The 21,061-nt window shown below is 43.5% G+C and overlaps 1 protein-coding gene across 2 annotated transcripts in view; it reads left to right on the plus strand.

The window, feature by feature from the left end:
- The window catches only part of tgfbr1b (transforming growth factor, beta receptor 1 b), a 220,073-nt gene that overhangs the window by 134,831 nt on the left and 64,181 nt on the right, over positions 1–21,061 (plus strand). The window contains exon 3 of one of the 2 annotated variants that reach the window (XM_060922459.1): positions 17,575–17,811. In XM_060922459.1, the coding sequence (XP_060778442.1) occupies positions 17,575–17,811 (237 nt within the window). The remainder of the gene's footprint in view (positions 1–17,574; positions 17,812–21,061) is intronic. The other variant, XM_060922460.1, reaches the window with a different exon arrangement.

A 21,061-nucleotide genomic window follows, 5' to 3' on the forward strand; every position in this document is an offset into this window, starting at 1 on the left:
CTTTTTGGTTTAAATGAGAAGCTTTATGTTTGGAGAAAGGAAAACACTGCATTCCAGCATAAGAACCGTATCCCATCTGTGAAACATGGTGGTGGTAGTGTCATGGTTTGAGCCTGTTTTGCTGCATCTGGGCCAAGACGGCTTGCCATCACTGATGGAACCATGAATTCTGAATTATACCAGCGAATTCTAAAGGAAAATGTCAGGACGTCTGTCCATGAACTGAATCTCAAGAGAAGGTGGGTCATGCAGCAAGACAACGACCCTAAGCACACAAGTCGTTCTACCAAAGAATGGTTAAAGAAGAATAAAGTTAATGTTCTGGAATGGCCAAGTCAAAGTCTTGACCTTAATCCAATGGAAATGTTGTGGAAGGACCTGAAGCGAGCAGATTATGTGAGGAAACCCACCAACATCCCAGAGTTGAAGCTGTTCTGTATGGAGGAATGGGCTAAAATTCCTCCAAGCCAGTGTGCAGGACTCATCAACAGTTACCAGAAACGTTTAGTTGCAGTTGTTGCTGCACAAGGGGGTCACACCAGATACTGAAAGCAAAGGTTCACATACTTTTGCCATTCACAGATATGTAATATTGGATCATTTTCCTCAATAAATAAATGACCAAATATAATATTTTTGTCATTTGTTTAACTGGGTTCTCTTTATCTACTTTTAGGACTTGTGTGAAAATCTGATGATGTTTTAGGTCATATTTATGCAGAAATATAGAAAATTCTCAAGGGTTCGCAAACTTTCAAGCACCACTGTATGTATCGTGAATGTAATCAGTTCAGTTTTTTTTCTTCCTCTTCTATTTTACTTCCCTGAAAATCGATCATTAGTCTCATTAACAGTGAACGGATGAAAGAATCGATATCAGTGAATCAACTGTTTACTCCCTCACCTTTAAATGTTTCACTGTATCATGCGTACATCATGCTGAAGACCACCATGGGTTTACTGTGGATAGTACGAAACAGACACCTTCAAAATCGTTGTGGATGTTCTTTCTTGGAGAGCCCAAGGACTGCAATTCTTGGGTTTCAGTCACGTGACTTTTCGTAGCGATTTCACATCCAGTAAAACAGCTGGTCGTCTAGCAAACCAAAATGGCTGCTGTAGTGCAAACAACTAGCAGTAACTTATCAGAGTACGCTCATAATCTAGAAGCCACTACTCACTTTAGATATATTCAGAAGATTGCTATGTGCAATGGAATCGACCCCTACAGTCTGGGAAAGAAGGATTTGTCATACGATCTCGAAAACTACCCTTCAGTTGAGTTCCCCGACATCTCAAACTATCTGGTGTTGCAGACGTCCTTCTACACCGCAAAACAGATGAAAGTGTGGAAGAGTATGGAGGCTTACAACTTTTTTTGTATGTGGCTGGGTAAAGGACCTCGGTATCGAGTCACTGCCGAATGAATCCTGTATTGTTCTTGTAGGTGTTTTTTTTTGTTTGTTTTTTTTTAAACTTTTCATTCGCGTCTTTACACCGAAGTGCTGCAAGTGTAAACAAACAACAGTTTGCTTGATTCTCACTTGTGTTGGCTCTTATCTCTCGGGTAAATCATTCACAAAGATCATCAGAAACCCCTTTAAAGACCTGGATCTTAGGCGCTGTTTACACATACCCGGGTATTTTTAAAAACGCATATTTTCTAAACTCCGTTTTCCAAAATAACTTCGTGCACACAGCTGCGTTTTTAAAAAAAATTACGTTTATATTGATCCGCATAAATACACTGTCAAGAGCTGTTAAACTATGCCAGAGTGTGCAGGCAACTTTTTTGACGACATCGACGGAAGCGCGCATGTGAGTACACTCACCCTGTATGTACGGACCAGTGGTTACGTTAGACTTTTTCATTGTCCGTCATTTTGACGGACAGGGTCGTAAAAATTCCGTCATTGTCCATTATTATCTGTCATTTTATTTTAACTTTTAAATGACAATGTATATAGGCTATAAATGCTATATATTTAATGACTTGTGTTTTCATGGACTCATTTTCATTTAAAAATTAATTCACAGAACAAGCTTGTATTATTTAATCTTTTATTTATGTATTTATGATGCAAAAAGATAAACAGAGATTCTGACGTTCGGTCACTTGTGAACCCATTTTCCCTCCGCTAAAAACATTGCGGCTGTTGTGCCTTAACGGGCATATGAACAATGTTATTTTACAACGTAGCAAGACAATTGCAGTTAAAATATGAACAGTCCACTACAACGATTTAAGTGACAATCTAATTTGACCTGTTAGCGTGAGCTCAAACCTTCCTTCTGGCCCGCATGGATTTAAATTGGGAGCTCGCTTGTGCATAATCAAAGTCGTCAATGGAGACTGCTGCCGAGGCAATTGTCATTAAATTTTGCGTCTTTGCCTCGGACAGACGACTTCTCATTGACGTTTTAATTTTATTCTGAAGGCTGAACCCGCGCTCTGCTGCAACACTGGAGACTGGAATAACCAGCGCCACTTCAGCCAAAGTTCTGAAGTCGGGAAACATTTCTCCCAGGGAAGTGATCAGAAGCCGGCAAGAGCCTCTGAAAGTTGGGTTTCCCGACCCTGCTAGTACTCTCTTCATAGGGAGGAAATCCTGCAGCATGCGGTCTTTCTGCACCAGTGGTGCAGCTGCACCCCGCGTCTCGGCTCAGCGGAGCCTGGAACCTGACATGTACAGTAAGGTCTTAAATAAAACGAAGTTATGTTTAAATGTTAGTTTGTCTACCCGTGCTCTCATTAAAATGATAGTTTAGCAGATATTCGAGCAGTGATGTTCCTAAGCTTCCTAAGCTTGCTGGGGAAGAATACAATAAATCGGCATTTGTTTCATTTTAAAAACAAGAAAACAACTAGCCTAAATGAGCGCTATTGCATTAAGACGTACAGGCAGGGAAACGACACAAACAACCCAATGCATCTCTTTTCTTTAATAGCAAAAATGACGTGTCTTCTGCAGAGAAGGGAAACATTAATACATCTCACTGTGCTAGTGGTTAGAAAAGTCAGAGCGCGGTCAGGAGCGCGATGGGGGGAACAGCCTTGCGCAGTGGCTACAATGTATACATGAGTAGCCTATGCACTGAACATCAAGACGCCGCAACGTCGGCTCAGATTGAAAGTGACAGCAGTGAAGACTATGTATACGAAAACTCTGCCACAACTTGCCAATAATTTCAATTGTGTGTTTCATTATGTTTTATTATTGTTATTATTAGGCTATTATTGTTATTGGTAATGGTAACAGTAAACATCCGTCAAAATGACTGACGGCCTTCAGATTTTTCCGTCATAGCTAAAAAAAATCCGTCAATGACGGACAATTGTCGGTTAACGCGACCTATGGTACGGACGTACCAACTCTGCGAGTGACAGGAGTGAGGATCGTGACATTCTGAAATTTTCCTGCCATTCCTCCGGGACGACAACGGCATTCTCGAAATTCTCCCACCAGATAGCAGTCCGTCCAGGTCGAACCCAAAATCGCCGACGCTGGCGGTGGTACGGTCGGGCTCTTTTGATCACCAGAAGCTCCGCAATTGCTGCCCTCTGAGCCCTAATGCGTCTCTGCTGGTCAATGAGCTTTATTCTCAAAAGCAAACAGGCGAATATAGCGCTTAATAACAGAAATGCTGCTACTCTGAGTGTTTCCATGCTTGTCATATGTACAATGGTCCCTCTTTTGTGGCGCGAAGATTGCCTAAAACTCCGTTTTGGTCTCTTTACACACAAACGCAAAACGGAGTTTTCAAAAAATCTCCACTTTTGCCGGGGTTTTTAGAAAGAATCGTTTTCAGAGGAAAAAACTCCGTTTGTGTATAAACGAAAGGCACAAACGAAGGCAAAGGTCTGCGTTTTTAAAAATACCCGGGTATGTGTGAACGGCGCCTTAGTTAAACAAGACGGAGAAGTGATCACGGCGCATTGTAACTGTACAGCTGGGTAAGAATTTTGTTGCGACCTTCATGCATATGGAGTCTTTGAGGAGTAAACAAAGAAACAGCTGGGGACTTTAGCGCTTCGGGACTAAAAAAAGTACCGTAAAATAACGACACATAGCAAGAAAAGTCCTTGGAAAACACGAAGGACGTAGCTGAGAGGGAGATACAAACCTTTCACCGAGTGATCACTGCAAACTCGAGCATGCTTCGACTCGGCTCCCTTTGATTTCAGTGAGAGGTTCAAAAGCCACCTTTCTCCACGTCTTTTTGTGAAATCCTGTGTTCGTTCACCCTTTTTTATTAGTTCACGGAGAACCCTGAAGAAACATTTATCAGTTTCATGGTTTGATCGATTCGAACAACCTAAAACAACGCAAGCGTGAGGCATTTTTCATGCAAACAACGCACCTTCTCTGTACAAACGCTTTGTCAACTGAGCTTTGGTAGACCACCAGCTAAAGTTTTGAATAACTAATGAGGCAGATGTGACGTCACGTGAAACCCAAGAATTGCTAAGAACAGTTTACACTCCATCACTGAACAGTATAGGGGAGGGCAGGGAGACTTGGGACAAGTTTCCAGCTTTTCTAGATTGTGTGAAATTCTTTGCACATAGCGTCACATTTATGTTGCATTAGAGAGGATTTACTATACCCTCTTACCACAACATTAGTTTCTCAGCTTGTCACATATACTTCACTTTTTCTGGCATTATTTTTGTGGGGAGACATGAGACACTGAGGGGAGACATGAGACATTATGTTGGCAGACTTGGGACAAAAATAAAATACCTAGACCTCCATGTTTAAAGTGCTGATGACACGTTTTTGACATCTTTGGCGATGTTTTATAACATAAAAAGTAATTCCCGATGATCCATATATTAATTCACGAAGGCGCCTATTTTACAAGTTATGATAAAAAACGCGGCTATTTGGGCAAATTTGACGGGGCTGCAGCACCCAGGAGACGAAAGAGGAGGAGGAGCTATATGACGTCAGCGAAAGAACCTTCCTCCTAACTTACCAGTTTGTTGTTGATGCGACAGGTGTTCAGTTTATCATTATTAGTATTTTTATTATTTACCATTATTATACATTTTATATATATATATATATATATATATATATATATATATATATATAGTTATAGTTATAGTTATTATGCCTTCGCGTTGTGTTGCCGGCTTTTGCTCCAAAACCCACAAGGATGGGGTAAGTTTATTCAAGTTTCCCAGAGATTCTGAGCTGCATGCGAAGTGGGTGAAGCAAGTCAGGCGCACTCGTGACAAGTGGGAGCCCTCACCAACATCCGTCCTGTGCTCTGAACACTTCGATTTGGATTGTTTTGACACCCTTCCCAGCTTAAAAGAATCTCTTGGGTGTTCAGTTCAGCACAAACGTGTGTTACTACCATCAGCAGTGCCTACACAGTGTTGCCAGATTGGGAGGTTTCCCACCCAGTTGGGCGGTTTCAAGTGCATTTTGGTGGGTTTTGAGCATATTTTGGGCTGGAAAACGTCAGCAGTATCTGTTGCCAGATACTGCTGAAGTTTTACAGCCCAAAATATGTTCAAAACCCACCAAAATGCACTTGAAACCGCCCAACTGGGCGGGAAACCTCCCAATCTGGCAACACTGCCAGTATTCCGGAGGGGGTCTACTAGTAGCTATGCCGGATCCAAAGACAGTCCTCCTGTCAGAACATGTGTTGTGAAACGACATAAGATAAAGGTACGTAGAGCTATAGATTCTACATGATAATCATAAATGTAATCATAAAGTCGGCGTGATATCAGTCATGTATTTGCTTGTGAAAGCTTGCGGCTTTCATGTAACTGCCGCCTAGCAACGAGAGGCAAAGGGTAAAGAGGGTAGGCTATCATAGATTCTATTCGGAAGAGATCAACACAATTCTAGACTCCCAGAAGAGGAAGAGCTAGCACTAGAGAGTTCACCGGCGTTTTCATGCACCATTTCCATTGAGTAGAACCAGAGTAGAACAGCCAGTGAACCGCAGCCTGTTCTTCCGCTGACGTCACAACATGGCCGCGAGCCACGGACCCAGTTTTCTTGCGCTGTACAATTAAAAGTTGGATATTCGCGTAATAACAGCTTCTTTTCACGTAATTATAACAGAAATCTAACATGTTTGCCATGTTGTAGTTTATTTAAGAAATTGCATAGAGTCATGTTCGTGTCATCAGCCCTTTAATTTTTATTTATTGTCGAAATTTGTAACATATGAACTGGATGAACACATCCAGTTCTGATGCTGGTACAGCGACAGAAATATGTCAGTTTACCCAAAACTTGACGAGACAAAACAGTTCCATTCTCAAGAAGGAATTAAATAAGTTTAAGCCTCATGCAGGGACACACCCACATTTTTAACAAACATTTTTAAACAATTTTATATTTGTAAACCACAAGAAAAAAACCTGTAACATGAGCTATGTCTGTGAAGGTTCTTAGTCATCGTAAACCATAGGTGCTAAAGAAGGCAACTGGACTTGCTTGAAATTCTTGAAGACGTTTCACCTCTCATCCGAAAGGCTTCTTCAGTTCTGTCTGACTCGTGGGGAGTTCCAGGTATTTATCTTCGAGTGGACCAAAAGCAACCCTAAGGTGGTGTTTACATCAGACCGTACCAGCGGATCATCAGAGTAACGTTTTTAAAACGATTCGCATGCACACAGCAACGCCAATACACGATTCGCGTGCACACCGCAACGCCAATACACGGATACGCTCGGCTCCACAGGCATCCTGCGCTCCAAATCACTCCGCCCTGAACAGCGAGTGCCCTCTGGAGGGTGCGCACGCCGGCCCTGCGCAGCTCACAGAGCGCACGAGTGAAGCGCACGAGCAGTGATTCGGGACAAATAGCAGGAAGTGAAAGTCCGCGCCGTTTTTCAGCAGTCGCGTCACATGACCAACGTGGCATGACCAACGCCAGCGAATCAGGAAGATGTATGTCACAGTGACATTGTCCAATGATGACGTCAGCTAGAGCTCAGCACAGTGTATCCTCGTTCCTCAATGTTTACACAGCACCGGATCAGATACGTAATGGATTGAATACGTGGGCCCAGGCGGATTCAAGTTGTTCCGCCTGTGGAGTCGTTTCCCGGCGTTTTAATGTGAACGGACAGTGCATCCGCGATGAAAACGAGACAGATACGGTCTAATGTAAACACCACCTAAGGAGAGTCATTGACACTGTCAGTCATCCTGTAGGTTGTTAGGATCACTAGAGGCTGGGTGTGAACGGTGTTAACAGCCTAGAGAGTCGTTAGGGTGATCTGTGGGTCGTTGACTCTCTCTGCCATCATGTGAGTCTTTGAAGTCAGCTGAGTCTTGGTGTGGATGTGTATTCAGTTTTCTGGGAAGTGTGCCAATGACTACGCCCATGTTTACATTAGACCGTATCAGCGGATCATCAGATTAACGTTTTTAAAATGATTAGTGTGCACACAGCAACACCAATACACGATTTGCATGCACACAGCAACACCAATACACGGATACGCTCGGCTCCGCAGGCATCCTGCGCTCCAAATCACTCCGCCCTGAACAGCGAGTGCCCTCTGGAGGGTGCGCACTCCGGCCCTGCGCAGCTCACAGAGCGCGCGAGTGAAGCACACTAGCAGTGTTTTCGGGACTGAGCCGCTGTGTGTGTGATCCCAGCGCATATCACTTAACACTTAAAAGTGGAAGGATGGCAAGCCTAAAGACAATCATAACTACACAATGGGCAGTATTTGCATCAGTATTTGCAGTATTTTCATACTTTTATACTCTTTAATGAAAGGTGATACAAGGCGGAAGTCCGCGCCGTTTTTCAGCAGTCGCATCACATGACCAACGCCAGCGAATCAGGAAGGTGGATGTCACAGTGACGTTGTCCAATGAGGACGTCAGCTAGAGCTCAGCACAGCGTATTCGCGTATCTCAATGTTTACACAGCACCGGACCAGATACGATCTAGATTGAATACGTGGATGCTGGCGGATTCCCGTTTACCGGCGTTTCCAGGTGGTTTAATGTAAACGGACAGTGCATCCGCGAAGAAAACGAGACAGATACGGTCTAATGTAAACGTAGCCTACATTGTAGGTGGCTGATTTGGTGTCTGATACCCCTTTTCCACCAAATCAGTTCCAGGGCTGGTTCGGGGCCAGTGCTGGTGCTGGTTCACAACTCGTTCAACTTGCGAGCCAGCTGAGAACCAGTTTGCTTTTCCATAGCTCGTGGTGCTAAGCGGAGCCACACCATTACGTCGCTGTATATGTCAGTTACGTCGCTGTATACGTCAGTTATGGCGCTACGTTTACATAAACCTTAGCGCGAATATCGAAGCAAAAACAACACGGAAGAAGCAGCAGCAGCAACAACAATAATAATAATGGATGACTTCGCGTTTGTACAGCTGCTGCTTCTCGTCACTTAAAAATGGTGATCTTTCGCGGTCTTGTTATTGTTGTTGGTCTTAACAACTCCGCCCCCCCCACTGACGTAAGCGGTTCTTTCCTCTGGCCCAGCAGAGAGTTGGTGCTAGCCTGGAAATGGTTTTTCTGGCCCCAGAGCCAGTTCTTTGTCAGTGGAAACAGAAAACCTGGTTCCAAACTAAGCACTGGCCCCGAACCAGCCCTGGAACTGCTTTGGTGGAAAAGGGGCATGAGACACCAAATCAGCCACCTACAATGTAGTCATTGGCACACTTCCCAGAAAACTGAATACACATCCATTTGGTGTCTCAGACCACCTCCTCTGTTCAGCGATGGTTGTTCTAGGTTGACGAATACAGTGTCTTGCAAAAGTGTTCATCCCCCTTGGTGTTTGTCCTGTTTTGTTCCATCACAAGCTGGAATTAACATGAATTTTGGGGGTTAGCTCCATTTGATTTACACAACATGCCTACCACTTTAAAGGTGCAAATTGTTTATTTAAATTTTTTTATTGTGACACAAACAATAATTAAAATGAAAAAAAAAAAAAACCAGAAATCTGGCGTGTGCATAGATATTTACCCTCCCAAAGTCAATACTTTGTAGAGCCACCTTTTGCTGCAATTATAGCTGCAAGTCTCTTGGGGTATGCCTTTATTAGCTTAGCACATCTAGCTACTGGGATTTTTGCCCATCCCTCAAGGCAAAACTGCTCCAGCTCCTTCAAGTTAGATGGGTTGCGTTGGTGTCCAGCAGTCTTCAAGTTATGCCACAGATTCTCAATTGGATTGAGGTCTGGGCTTTGATTAGGCCATTTCAAGACATTTAAATGTTTCCCTTTAAACCATTCCAATGTAGCTTTAGCAGTATGTTTAGGGTGATTGTTCTGCTGGAACGTGAACCTTCGTCCCAGTCTCAAACCTCTGGCTGACTCAAACAGGTTTTCCTCCAGAATTACCCTGTATTTAGTGCCATCCATCTTTCCTTCAGTCCTGACCAGCTTTCCTGTCCCTGCAGCTGAAAAACATCCCGACAGCATGATGCTGCCACCACCATGCTTCACTGTAGGAATGGTGTTCTCAGGGTGATGGGAAGTGTTGGGTTTGCGTCACACATGGCATTTCCCATGATGGCCAAAAAGTTCAATTTTAGTCTCATCTGACCAGAGAATCTTCTTCCACATGTTTGGGGAGTCTGCCACATGCTGTTGGGCAAACTCCAAACGTGTTTTCTCATTTTTTTTTCTTTATGCAATGGTGTTTTTTTCTGGCCACTCTTCCATAAAGCCCCACTCTGTGGAGTGTACGGCTTAAAGTGGTCCTATGGGCAGATACTCCCATCTTTGCTGTGGATCTTTGCAGCTCCTTCAGTGTTATCTTTAGTGTCTTTTGTTGCATCTCTGATTAATGCCCTCCTTGCCCGGTCTGTGAGTTTTGGTGGGCGGCCTTCTCTTGTCAGGTTTGTAGTGGTGCCATATTCTTTCCATTTTGCTATAATGGATTTAATGGTGCTCCCTGGGATATTCAAAGTTTGGGATATTTTTTATAACCCAACCCTGATCTATACTTCTCCACAACTTTGTCTCTGACCTGTTTAGAGTGCACCTTGGTTTTCATGTTGCTTGCTTAGTAGTGTTGCAGAGTCAGGGTCCTTCCAGAACAGTGACACTTTGATTGCACACAGTTGGATCTTAATCAATTAATTACGTGACTTATGAAGTGAATTGGTTGGACCAACTCTTATGTAGGCGTTTCATACGAAAGGGGGTGAATACCTATGCACACTCCAGATTTCTGGTTTTTTTTTTTCATCTTTGTTATTGTTTGGGTCACAATAAAGCAACAATTTACACCTTTAAAATTGTTGACATATTATGTAAATCAAATGGTGCTAACCCCCCCAAAATCCATTTTAATTCCAGCTTGTAATGCGACGAAACAAGACCAACATCAAGGGGGTTGAATACTTTTGCAAGACATTGTATGGCTTCTTTTACTACTCTTTCAAACTACTGGTCTTCTCTGGCTAAAATGCGTACATTGCAGTCCTGAAACGAGTGTCCTTTGTTACTGAGATGAAGATAGACTGCAGAGTTCTGGCCTGAGGAACTGGCTGTCCTGTGTTGAGCCATGCGCTTGTGAAGCTTGTTTTGTTTCCCCAATTTACAGGTCTGTGCATTCCTCACTGCATTGAATTGCGTACAGTGCATTGTCCTGTTTGTGTCTGGGCATTCTGTCCTTAGCGTGGACCAATTTCTGCCTCAGGGTGTTACTGGATCTGAAGTGTATAGGGATGTTGTGTTTGTAGAAGATCCTCCTGAGTTTCTCAGATAGTCCAGAAATGTAGGGAATGACAATGTTCTTGCATTTGTTGCTGTTTTCTTCCTTGTCTGTTATGTTTCTTTTCCTGGTCTTGACGAAAGCCCAGTTTGGATACCCGCACTTCTGAAGTGCTTCCTTGATGTATTCCAACATGAACTGTCCCAACTCTCCCCATCTGGCCATTTTGAAAAAAAAAATCCTTAAATGTTTTTCCCCAGAATTTAAGTTTAATAAATAATCCTATCTATGTTAACTCAAGGCTACATACTTTAATTCCTAACAAATCCCGAACTCACCAGTGTCTGTTACACCATAGAATGGAGGTGGACTGAATTAGAAAACACACGTTTTGGTTGATAAAATATTGAACTGCACAAACCTTACTGCAGCATCCAGCTTCATGGCTCCAAAGGAAGTAACTTACTCTAAGGCCAAGTTTACATTAGACCGTATCTGTCTCGTTTTCTTCGCGGATGCACTGTCCGTTCACATTAAAACGCCGGGAAACGGGAATCCGCCAGAGCCCACGTATTCAATCCAGTTCGTGTCTGGTCCGGTGCTGTGTAAACATTGAGAATACGCGGATACGCTGTGCTGAGCTCTAGCTGACGTCGTCATTGGACAACGTCACTGTGACATCCACCTTCCTGATTCGCTGGCGTTGGGATCTCACACACAGCGGCTCAGTCCCGAATCACTGCTCGTGCGCTTCACTCACGCGCTCTGTGAGCTACGCAGGGCCGGAGTGCGCACCCTCCAGAGGGCACTCGCTGTTCAGGGCAGAGTGATTTGGCGCGCAGGAGGAAGCGCTGAGCCGCACTGAGGTTTATTTACACATTTCAACCTCCTTCAGGCGCTTAAACTCAGTGAGAACATGAACATCACAGCCAGGTGTGTTTATTTGCTGGAGAAGGTGTTCGCTTGCCATCCTTCCACTTGCAAGTGGTGAGTGACTTGCGCATGCCCGATATGCACTGGGATCATGTGACGTGCCGTCTAATTAGTCATGTGATTAGCGTATCCGTGTATTGGCGTTGCTGTGTGCATGTGAATCGTGTATTGGCGTTGCTGTGTGTACGCGAATCGTTTTAAAAACGTTAATCTGATGATCCGCTAATTCGAAATAATGTAAACAGGGCCTAAGGGGCAACATCTAACTTTTGATGTCATCTAAAACCTGATTGGTTGAAATTAACTGACGGGAATAGTGCTGGGCGATATGGAAAAAAACATATATCACGATATGGATTACTTTATATCACGATAACAATATATATCACGATATACCACAATTAAGTATGTTTTCAGTTCTTCTCTTTATTTTGAACTGTCACAAATGAGAAACGTGTATTTACATTGCTGCATGTAAATGTATCAAATGAAAACGGGTACACTACAGTAGTACACAGTGAGGTACAGTAGCCTTCACATTTTTTTTCCAAGATCATAGTTATACACTACAGTACAGTGAGGTACAGTAGCCTTCACATAGTTATTTAAACTTAACTGTCAAAATAAACTCACTTTTTTTAAGTGCACAAGCTTCAAGTTTCTGAGACGAAAAAAAAAACATTTTTGCACAAAAGTTCAGCTATAAAAAAAAAGATTATTTTTCACCTTCTGAAATCTTTAACCTTGTAGTGCAAAGTTTGAAAACCAAGTTAAAGTTTAAACATCAGGGTTGAACAGATCTCTGTTTAAAGCATTAACCATGAATAAAAGTGTAAACATAAAGGATACTTTGTAGAGGTAGACATAGACATATTTCTGTCAGAATTTATAGGTTGAGTGCAAGGAAGACAAGTTGGTCAACTGTATTTGGCTTAAGACATGACCTCTTACATGTGATGATGTTCCCACCCGCACTGAACGCCCTTTCAGATGAAGAACTAGTGGCGGGAATGCAGAGATACTTTTTGGCAAGCCTGGCCACCAATGGGAAGTTCAGCTCATGCTGCTTCCACCATTCTAGTGGGTCTGTCTCTGAGTCAGGCCCAGGTGCCTGGAGATACATGGAGACCTCCAGTTCAATGGATGCCCTGTTGGGTTGGGAGTGGGTGCTGGCTTGAACTGCCTTCTTAAAGTAACTACCTAAACTTTTCTTTTTCTTTGTGGGATGGGGATGCTCCGGATCATCTTGAGCAGCTTGGGGTGAACTGGAGGCTGCTGCTGTTTGTTCACTTTCTGATGCCGTGGCTCCCTCCACCATGCCCACCAGCTCTGCTACAGCTCTTGTCTTGATGAACTCCACCCTCTCTTCCTTCATGTAGGCCGTCTTAAATCGTGGGTCAACAAGTGTCGCCATATCGAGGAGGTTATCAGTAGTAGGGTCATCATACTTTTCATTGAGGTACTTGAGAACACCCTCTTTGACAGCTTGTGTGAGCTCTGTGTCCCCATCCTTCCGGCTGAGGATTTCGTTGTTGAATAGGTGCAGTACTGGCTTCAGAAAAGACACGCTGACATACTTGTCCCCCAACAAAGCGTCAGTGAACTCGAACAGTGGACCCAGTGCTTTGTTCAAGGACTCCAGCAATGCCATGTCTTGCCAGCTTGGCACCAGATGTCTTGCCTAAGTCAAATAACAAAAAGATGGGATACTTTAATGAGGTGAATCTAGGCTGCAAACATAATCAGAATCCACAATGAAAAGAATCAATGTGCAATGTCCAGTGGCCATGTCTCACCTTCTTGTCTGCAAGGAGGACCTGAGAAAGGGCTTTCTCCTGCTCTAGGAACCTCGCTATTATCTGCTGGCGTGAGCCCCATCTTGTGGGGGTTTCAGTGATGAGCTGATGCTGAGGCAAGCCCAGCGCTGCTTGTGCCTTGGCCAAGTCACGTTTTCTCTTCCATGAGTTGGAGAAGGCACTCACCACCTTTTTACAGACTCCCACTGCTCTTTCCACAGCCTGCTTTGTAGATGCTGGTGTGAGATCTTTTAGAGCATTCTCTGTTAAAATAAAACGAAAAATGTGATGTAATAACATATTTGACAGCAATTTTATTTTTTTATCATCATGCATCACTTAAATGATTTATGGATTGATTTAATAATTAGATAGTGTGGGCAGTATGTATTACAATTCATTGTGTACCATGACAGGCAAAATAATAAATAAAATGGAAAGAATAACTTGTTCAATAATGTTTTGCACATGGCCTGATCAAACAACACAGGATAACCAAACTAATTTCAATTCACTAATATTTTTGTTGCTACTATAATATGCCCATTGCAGTATTACACTAAGCCATATTTAGATTGTTTTACACTTACCAATGGCTAGCTGTAGACGGTGACCAAAGCATTGTAACCATTCCCACTCATTCAGTTCTATTGCAGAGATGTTGTTTGTGGCGTTATCTGTGGTGACACAGACAAGATGGCGTTCTTGCAATCCCCATGACTCCAGGGCATCTCTCAGACCTAAACAGATGAATACTTAATTATGGGTCATTCAGAATTACTACAGAAGACAGTATAATAAAACACCAATATGCTAATTGTTTTACTAAAGAGATACCTATAAATAATTATGGACCTGTTGCAGACACATGACTATTATCATGTGACGAGACAACGTGGGTTGTTGTTGGAAGTTGTTGGAACCCATAGACATGCAATAGACGTCTATGGAGAGAAAACTAATAGGAATTTCGAAATAACATACTTATATGTTACATATATATATTTATACATACATAGTGTATTCTTATTTTAAGCACATTAGTAAAAAGATAATTAGCAACAGAATAAATATGTAGCAATGTCAGGCTCATACCTTGGGCTAACATGACTCCTGTGTGATCGTCTGGGAAGTACGCAGTCTGTAAACAGCGAGCGCAGAGGGTCCAGTCGCTCCTGATGAAATGTATGGTTATGCTCATGAAGGGCTGCGTAGCTCTGCTCATCCACAGGTCCGTAGTCAAGGCATAATGCACCACACTGCAAACATCTTTCTCCACTTCAGCCCGGCATGCGTCATATAAGCGAGGCAACTCGACTTTACTGAAGTGCTTACGACTGGGCATAACGTACCTCGGATCAAGTACTTTGACGAGGTCTCAAAAGCTGTCCTTCTCAACTACATACACTGGAGCCATGCCTTTACAAATGTAATGCAAGATGGCACCTGTGATTTATTTGTGGCGCTGAGACGTCTTTTCATATGGCGTGCATTGGGCGAGAGACTGCTTTATCTTCGTCTGGCTGTACTTCTTTTCGGAACTTGCCCCCGCTGTTTCACCCCTTTATTTAGATCGGATTTGTTGGATTCTTATGTATTCTTGTTCGTGGACCTTCTTTAAGTGATAGAAGAGGTTGGATGTGTTCGCATCTGGCGTGGGGATAGTTTTGTTGCAAAGTTTACATATGACCTCCTTTTGCTCCGTGTCGGAGGTCTTAAATCCAAATTGCAGCCAAATCACAGAGGTTCCCCCTCTTTTCGGCACAAGTGGTTCTTGTACCTGTGCCTGTGCAGCTGTCTCGGTCTGTAAATCATCTTCCTGTTGCGCTTCCATCGTCCATTCTTCAGCTAGAGAAATTCCAAAACAAAAAGGGCTCTGCTTCAGCAATCATGTCGCAAACGTATGTCGCAAACCCGCGTGAGACTCAAAGAACGTAAAGCAGCGTCGTGTCGCAAAACCACGTTTCTTTACTAAGAATCTTTTTATTCTTCTTTATTTTCAGTTATATAAACTTAGAGCGTGCATAGTGACAACACAAAATTATATTAAATTATATATTTGCTGTAATAGTGGATAAAATTAGTTTATCACGATAGAAACGATAGAAGAGAAAGGGCATGATAGACACTTTTCTATCGTCCCCACGATATGTATCGTCATATCGCCCAGCCCGAGACGGGAATACAAACTGTCCCAAGTCTCCCCCATCCCACTCTCCCCTAACAGTGATAACTTCAGTGCAATAAAGTAGATTTCAAGCTAAAACTCTAACGATGCTTATACTCAAGTTTCATTTCACACAGTTAGCACTGCTTGTCTTTGTAGTATACCGTTATCGAAGAGAAATTATTTATAATCACACTATTTGGTGTCACTCGGATGAGGAGGGGTTCCCTTTTGATTCATCTCAAGGTTCCTTCCTCATGTTGTCTCATGCCCCTTTTCCACCAAAGCAGTTCCAGGGCTGGTTCGGGGCCAGTGCTTAGTTTGGAACCGGGTTTTCTGTTTCCACTGACAAAGAACTGGCTCTGGGGCCAGAAAAACCGGTTCCAGGCTAGCACCAACTCTCTGCTGGGCCAGAGGAAAGAACCGCTTACGCCAGCGGGGGGTGGAGTTGTTAAGACCAACAACAATAACAAGACCGCGAAAGATCGCCATTTTTAAGTGACGAGAAGCAGCAGCTGTACAAACGCGAAGTCATCCATTATTATTATTGTTGTTGTTGCTGCTGCTTCTTCTTCCGTGTTGTTTTTGCTTCGATATTCGCGCCAAGGTTTATGCAAATGTAGCGACGTAACTGACGTATACAGCGACGTAATGACGTATACAACGACGTAACTGACGTATACAGCGACGTAATGACGTGCCTTCCCTTAGCACCGCGAGCTATGGAAAAGCAAACTGGTTCTCAGCTGGCTCGCAAGTTGAACGAGTTGTGAACCAGCACCAGCACTGGCCCCGAACCAGCCCTGGAACTGATTTGGTGGAAAAGGGGCATCAGGGAGTGTTTCTTCGTTGCCCCAGGCTTGCTCATTAGGGATAAATTAACATTTTTAAATTAAACTTTATATCTGAATTTCTGAAATTTGCCTTGTGAGAGTATCCATTGTTAAAAGCAGTTTCAAAGTAAAATTGAATTGAATTGACATGTTGATGATCTCATACTCTTTCATGCTTTCATGCTGCAAAACTGTACTTTTCAATTCCCCGCCAGGAAACAATTCATTAAAGACGTGTATTTGCTTCTCGTTGCACTTGATTTCTGACTTTGACTTGGGAATTAATGAGCTTTGGCCTTGTGAAATAATATAAAACATGTAGGCTGTTTGGTTAAAAAAATGAAAGAGCTCATTGTTTTTATTGTTGCTTGGCAGTCATCTTAAATAAAAACCACTGACATAGGTTGATAAAATGTGATAAAATCCAAGGTTTTTTTTTCTTGCTCCATCTGCATAAAGGTTTTCTTTTAGCAGTGTTGGCACTTGTGCTCTCAGTGACAGGTTATTGGATTGACTAACAAACATAATATTGCCAAATCATTTGAATGAAAATATTTTTACTTGAACAGCTAGGAATAGCTCAAGTAATAATTAAATAATATTGGCTGGCGTTGAGTGGTATATCAGATATATTCCTTTCAGCTAGTATGATGTTGAACGAGTCAAAGATGAGTAGCTGAATGGAATAGACCATGGATAGACCATGAAAAAAAGCCAGCCAATATTATTATTATTATTATTATTATACAAACACACTCCTTTCAGGTGTTTAACGCAGCTTTCTCTTTCAAAATTCTCTCAAAATCTTCTGCATGTAATGAAGCAAACCTGGCGGCCATGTTTGTTTACAATTTGTCACAGTCACTTGCTAGTGTGGAAGTTTTACATCTCCGACGTGTGACGTCTTGACAACCATGCAATATCGTAAACTATGTTCAACACTCATTCTCCATTGGGTAGAGTGACGTAATACACGTAGGATATGTGATATGCTAACAATATTGCATGCTATCAAACCAAATGAATGAAACCCGCTAGAAGGGAATAGAATACATGTTTTTATTCCATCGAAAAAGTGTCCTCTATGTATCATAATAAAATTATTATTAACTTCTCTCTCTCTCTTTCTTTCTCTCTCTCTCTCTCTCTCTCTCTCTGTCAGTAACAGTAGAGCCGCCAAAACCACTGGGTCCCGTGGCTCTCGCGGCTGTGATTGCTGGGCCCGTGTGCCTGCTATGCTTCGTGCTGGTCACAGTGTTCTACGTGTGCCACAGCCGCTCGGTCATCCACCACCGCGTGCCTAATGAGGAAGACCCATCCATGGACCACCCGTTCATCACCGTGGGCACCACGCTCAAAGACCTCATCTACGACATGACTACATCGGGATCGGGTTCTGGTATGCACCCTTCACACACTTCTCTCTTCACACTCTCATTCACACTCTGTTCCCGCCCGAGGCGGCGTGTCTCGGAGATACAGCTTTTTGTTGTCTGATAATCTCTCCTGTAATTACCTGCTGACACGACCGACTACCTGCCTTTCTGTCAAGCTTTTGTTTCCAGGGCTAGTGTTTCTGTCTGTGTCTCTGCCTGTCTGTGGGTTTGTTTGAGCTCGTTGTTTTGTGCACATATCTCTTTCCATGTGAGAGTGCAAGTGTGCTGTTGTACTGGGGTTGACTGAATATTTCGGAACGTCCCCAGAAGGATTCTTTTTCACCCACAAGGTATGGCTTTTGTTTGTAAAGCTGAACGAACTAAAATAAATAAGCAAAAGTTTTCCTTAAGTTAGGATTAGATAAATAAATGTCGTAATATCATGCGTAATACAGCAATTAGGCGGCACAGTGGTGTAGTGGTTAGTGCTGTTGCCTCACAGCAAGAAGGTCCTGGGTTCGAGCCCCGTGGCCGGCGAGGGCCTTTCTGTGCGGAGTTTGCATGTTCTCCCCGTGTCCGCGTGGGTTTCCTCCGGGTGCTCCGGTTTCCCCCACAGTCCAAAGACATGCAGGTTAGGTTAACTGGTGACTCTAAATTGACCGTAGGTGTGAATGTGAGTGTGAATGGTTGTCTGTGTCTATGTGTCAGCCCTGTGATGACCTGGCGACTTGTCCAGGGTGTACCCCGCCTTTCGCCCATAGTCAGCTGGGATAGGCTCCAGCTTGCCTGCGACCCTGTAGAAGGATAAAGCGGCTAGAGATAATGAGATGATGAGATGAGGATTAGATAAATAAATGTCGTAATATCATGCGTAATACAGCAATTAGGCGGCACAGTGGTGTAGTGGTTAGTGCTGTTGCCTCACAGCAAGAAGGTCCGGGTTCGAGCCCCGTGGCCGGCGAGGGCCTTTCTGTGCGGAGTTTGCATGTTCTCCCCGTGTCCGCGTGGGTTTCCTCCGGGTGCTCCGGTTTCCCCCACAGTCCAAAGACATGCAGGTTAGGTTAACTGGTGACTCTAAATTGACCGTAGGTGTGAATGTGAGTGTGAATGGTTGTCTGTGTCTATGTGTCAGCCCTGTGATGACCTGGCGACTTGTCCAGGGTGTACCCCGCCTTTCGCCCGTAGTCAGCTGGGATAGGCTCCAGCTTGCCTGCGACCCTGTAGAACAGGATAAAGCGGCTAGAGATAATGAGATGAGATACAGCAATTAAAGATTTTGGTGGGAAGTACAATAGTGTATGCGTGTGGCTTGCTGTGCTCAGCACCTTCATGTGTGTCTCAGGCAGTATCGGGGTGAGCAGTGAGAGTAAAAGAGGTAGCATTTCCTGAGCAAGCATTCACACAACACCACATTAACTTCTCGTCTTGAGAACTTGTCAGATGGAAGAACTAATGCAGTGTATAATTCATAACAAACTCTAATTCTATAGTCAGTTCTGCTCAGTACAGCACGAGCCCGATTTACACAGTAAAATCTCCTTTTATTCTGTTTGTTTGCCTTTGTGTTGTGTCTGGCTTTTACTGTTTGTGTGTGTGTGTGTTTTGTCTGCACTGATGTATTCAGAGACAACACACACTGTTCCATGCTGTTCTGCTAACGCTGAACAGCACAGGCTCAGCAACTAAAGCACACCCAGGACGATCTGAGTCCCAGCCTCGTGTGTCACATTTCAGATCACATAAGGATTTCCATGAAACTTGGAGGATTTTGTCTGGAAGTGACAGGCACAAGTCGTAAAATACTATTCGAAATTCAAATACAATATTTATAAATGAAACCAGGGATATCTTACCATCAAGTATGAATAGATATGAAGATTTTTGTCCCAGTAGAGAAGCAGTTCCAGCATAAGACATTAATCAAGACTGTCTTTGATCAGTCAGTGGTCTATTTTTAGTTATTGTATTCACATTCCCTGGATATGAGCAATCACACTCTCTGATTGGCTACTCTATTATTAGGATATCAGTTCATGTACCATGAGTAGAGCAAAACAAAATGACGCCACATGTTGCTGAACCAACCGAGGACGAAATAAAAACTACTCGAAAACAAAACCCCCCAAAAAATACAAAAAAAAGCAGCGAAATATGGAATGAAAGTATTTGATGGTAAGAACGTGTTTTTTTATTTTTGAAGAATTATTATTATAACGGCGGCACGATGGTGTAGTGGTTAGCACTGTTGCCTCACAGCAAGAAGGTCCGGGTTCGAGCCCCGTGGCCGGCGAGGGCCTTTCTGTGTGGAGTTTGCATGTTCTCCCCGTGTCCGCGTGGGTTTCCTCCGGGTGCTCCGGTTTCCCCCACAGTCCAAAGACATGCAGGTTAGGTTAACTGGTGACTCTAAATTAACCGTAGGTGTGAATGTGAGTGTGAATGGTTGTCTGTGTCTATGTGTCAGCCCTGTGATGACCTGGCGACTTGTCCAGGGTGTACCCCGCCTTTCGCCCGTAGTCAGCTGGGATAGGCTCCAGCTTGCCTGCGACCCTGTAGAAGGACAAAGCGGCTAGAGATGATGAGATGAGATTATTATAACGTTTTTCACAAATTGTTCCTGTCATTTCGCTGGTTTGTTTACATTCTTCATCTTTAAGCATTAAAATTTGTTGAAATTTTTTAGACTGGTTCAAAATCTCAAAGAAGTTTGAAAATTACATCACGGAAATGTCCAAAGAAGAATTAAATACATGTCTAAAGCTATTCTATACGTCGGGACGACAGCAAGACGGCACTTTCTACAAAAAAGCAACAACAACAACACTAAAGTCAATTTGTGCAGCCATCGATAGGTTTTTAAGAAGTCCACCTAAGCGAAAATGATTTTGTCAGACGTTTTGTATAAAGTTTTCTCATCTCATCTCATTATCTCTAGCCGCTTTATCCTGTTCTACAGGGTCGCGGGCAAGCTGGAGCCTATCCCAGCTGACTACGGGCGAAAGGCGGAGTACACCCTGGACAAGTCGCCAGGTCATCACAGGGCTGACACATAGACACAGACAACCATTCACACTCACATTCACACCTACGGTCAATTTAGAGTCACCAGTTAACCTAACCTGCATGTCTTTGGGCTGTGGGGGAAACCGGAGCACCCGGAGGAAACCCACGCGGACACGGGGAGAACATGCAAACTCCACACAGAAAGGCCCTCGCCGGCCACGGGGCTCGAACCCGGACCTTCTTGCTGTGAGGCGACAGTGCTAACCACTACAC

Source organism: Neoarius graeffei, chromosome 5 (assembly GCF_027579695.1).
Source record: "Neoarius graeffei isolate fNeoGra1 chromosome 5, fNeoGra1.pri, whole genome shotgun sequence".
NCBI classification, from domain to species: Eukaryota; Metazoa; Chordata; class Actinopteri; order Siluriformes; family Ariidae; genus Neoarius; species Neoarius graeffei.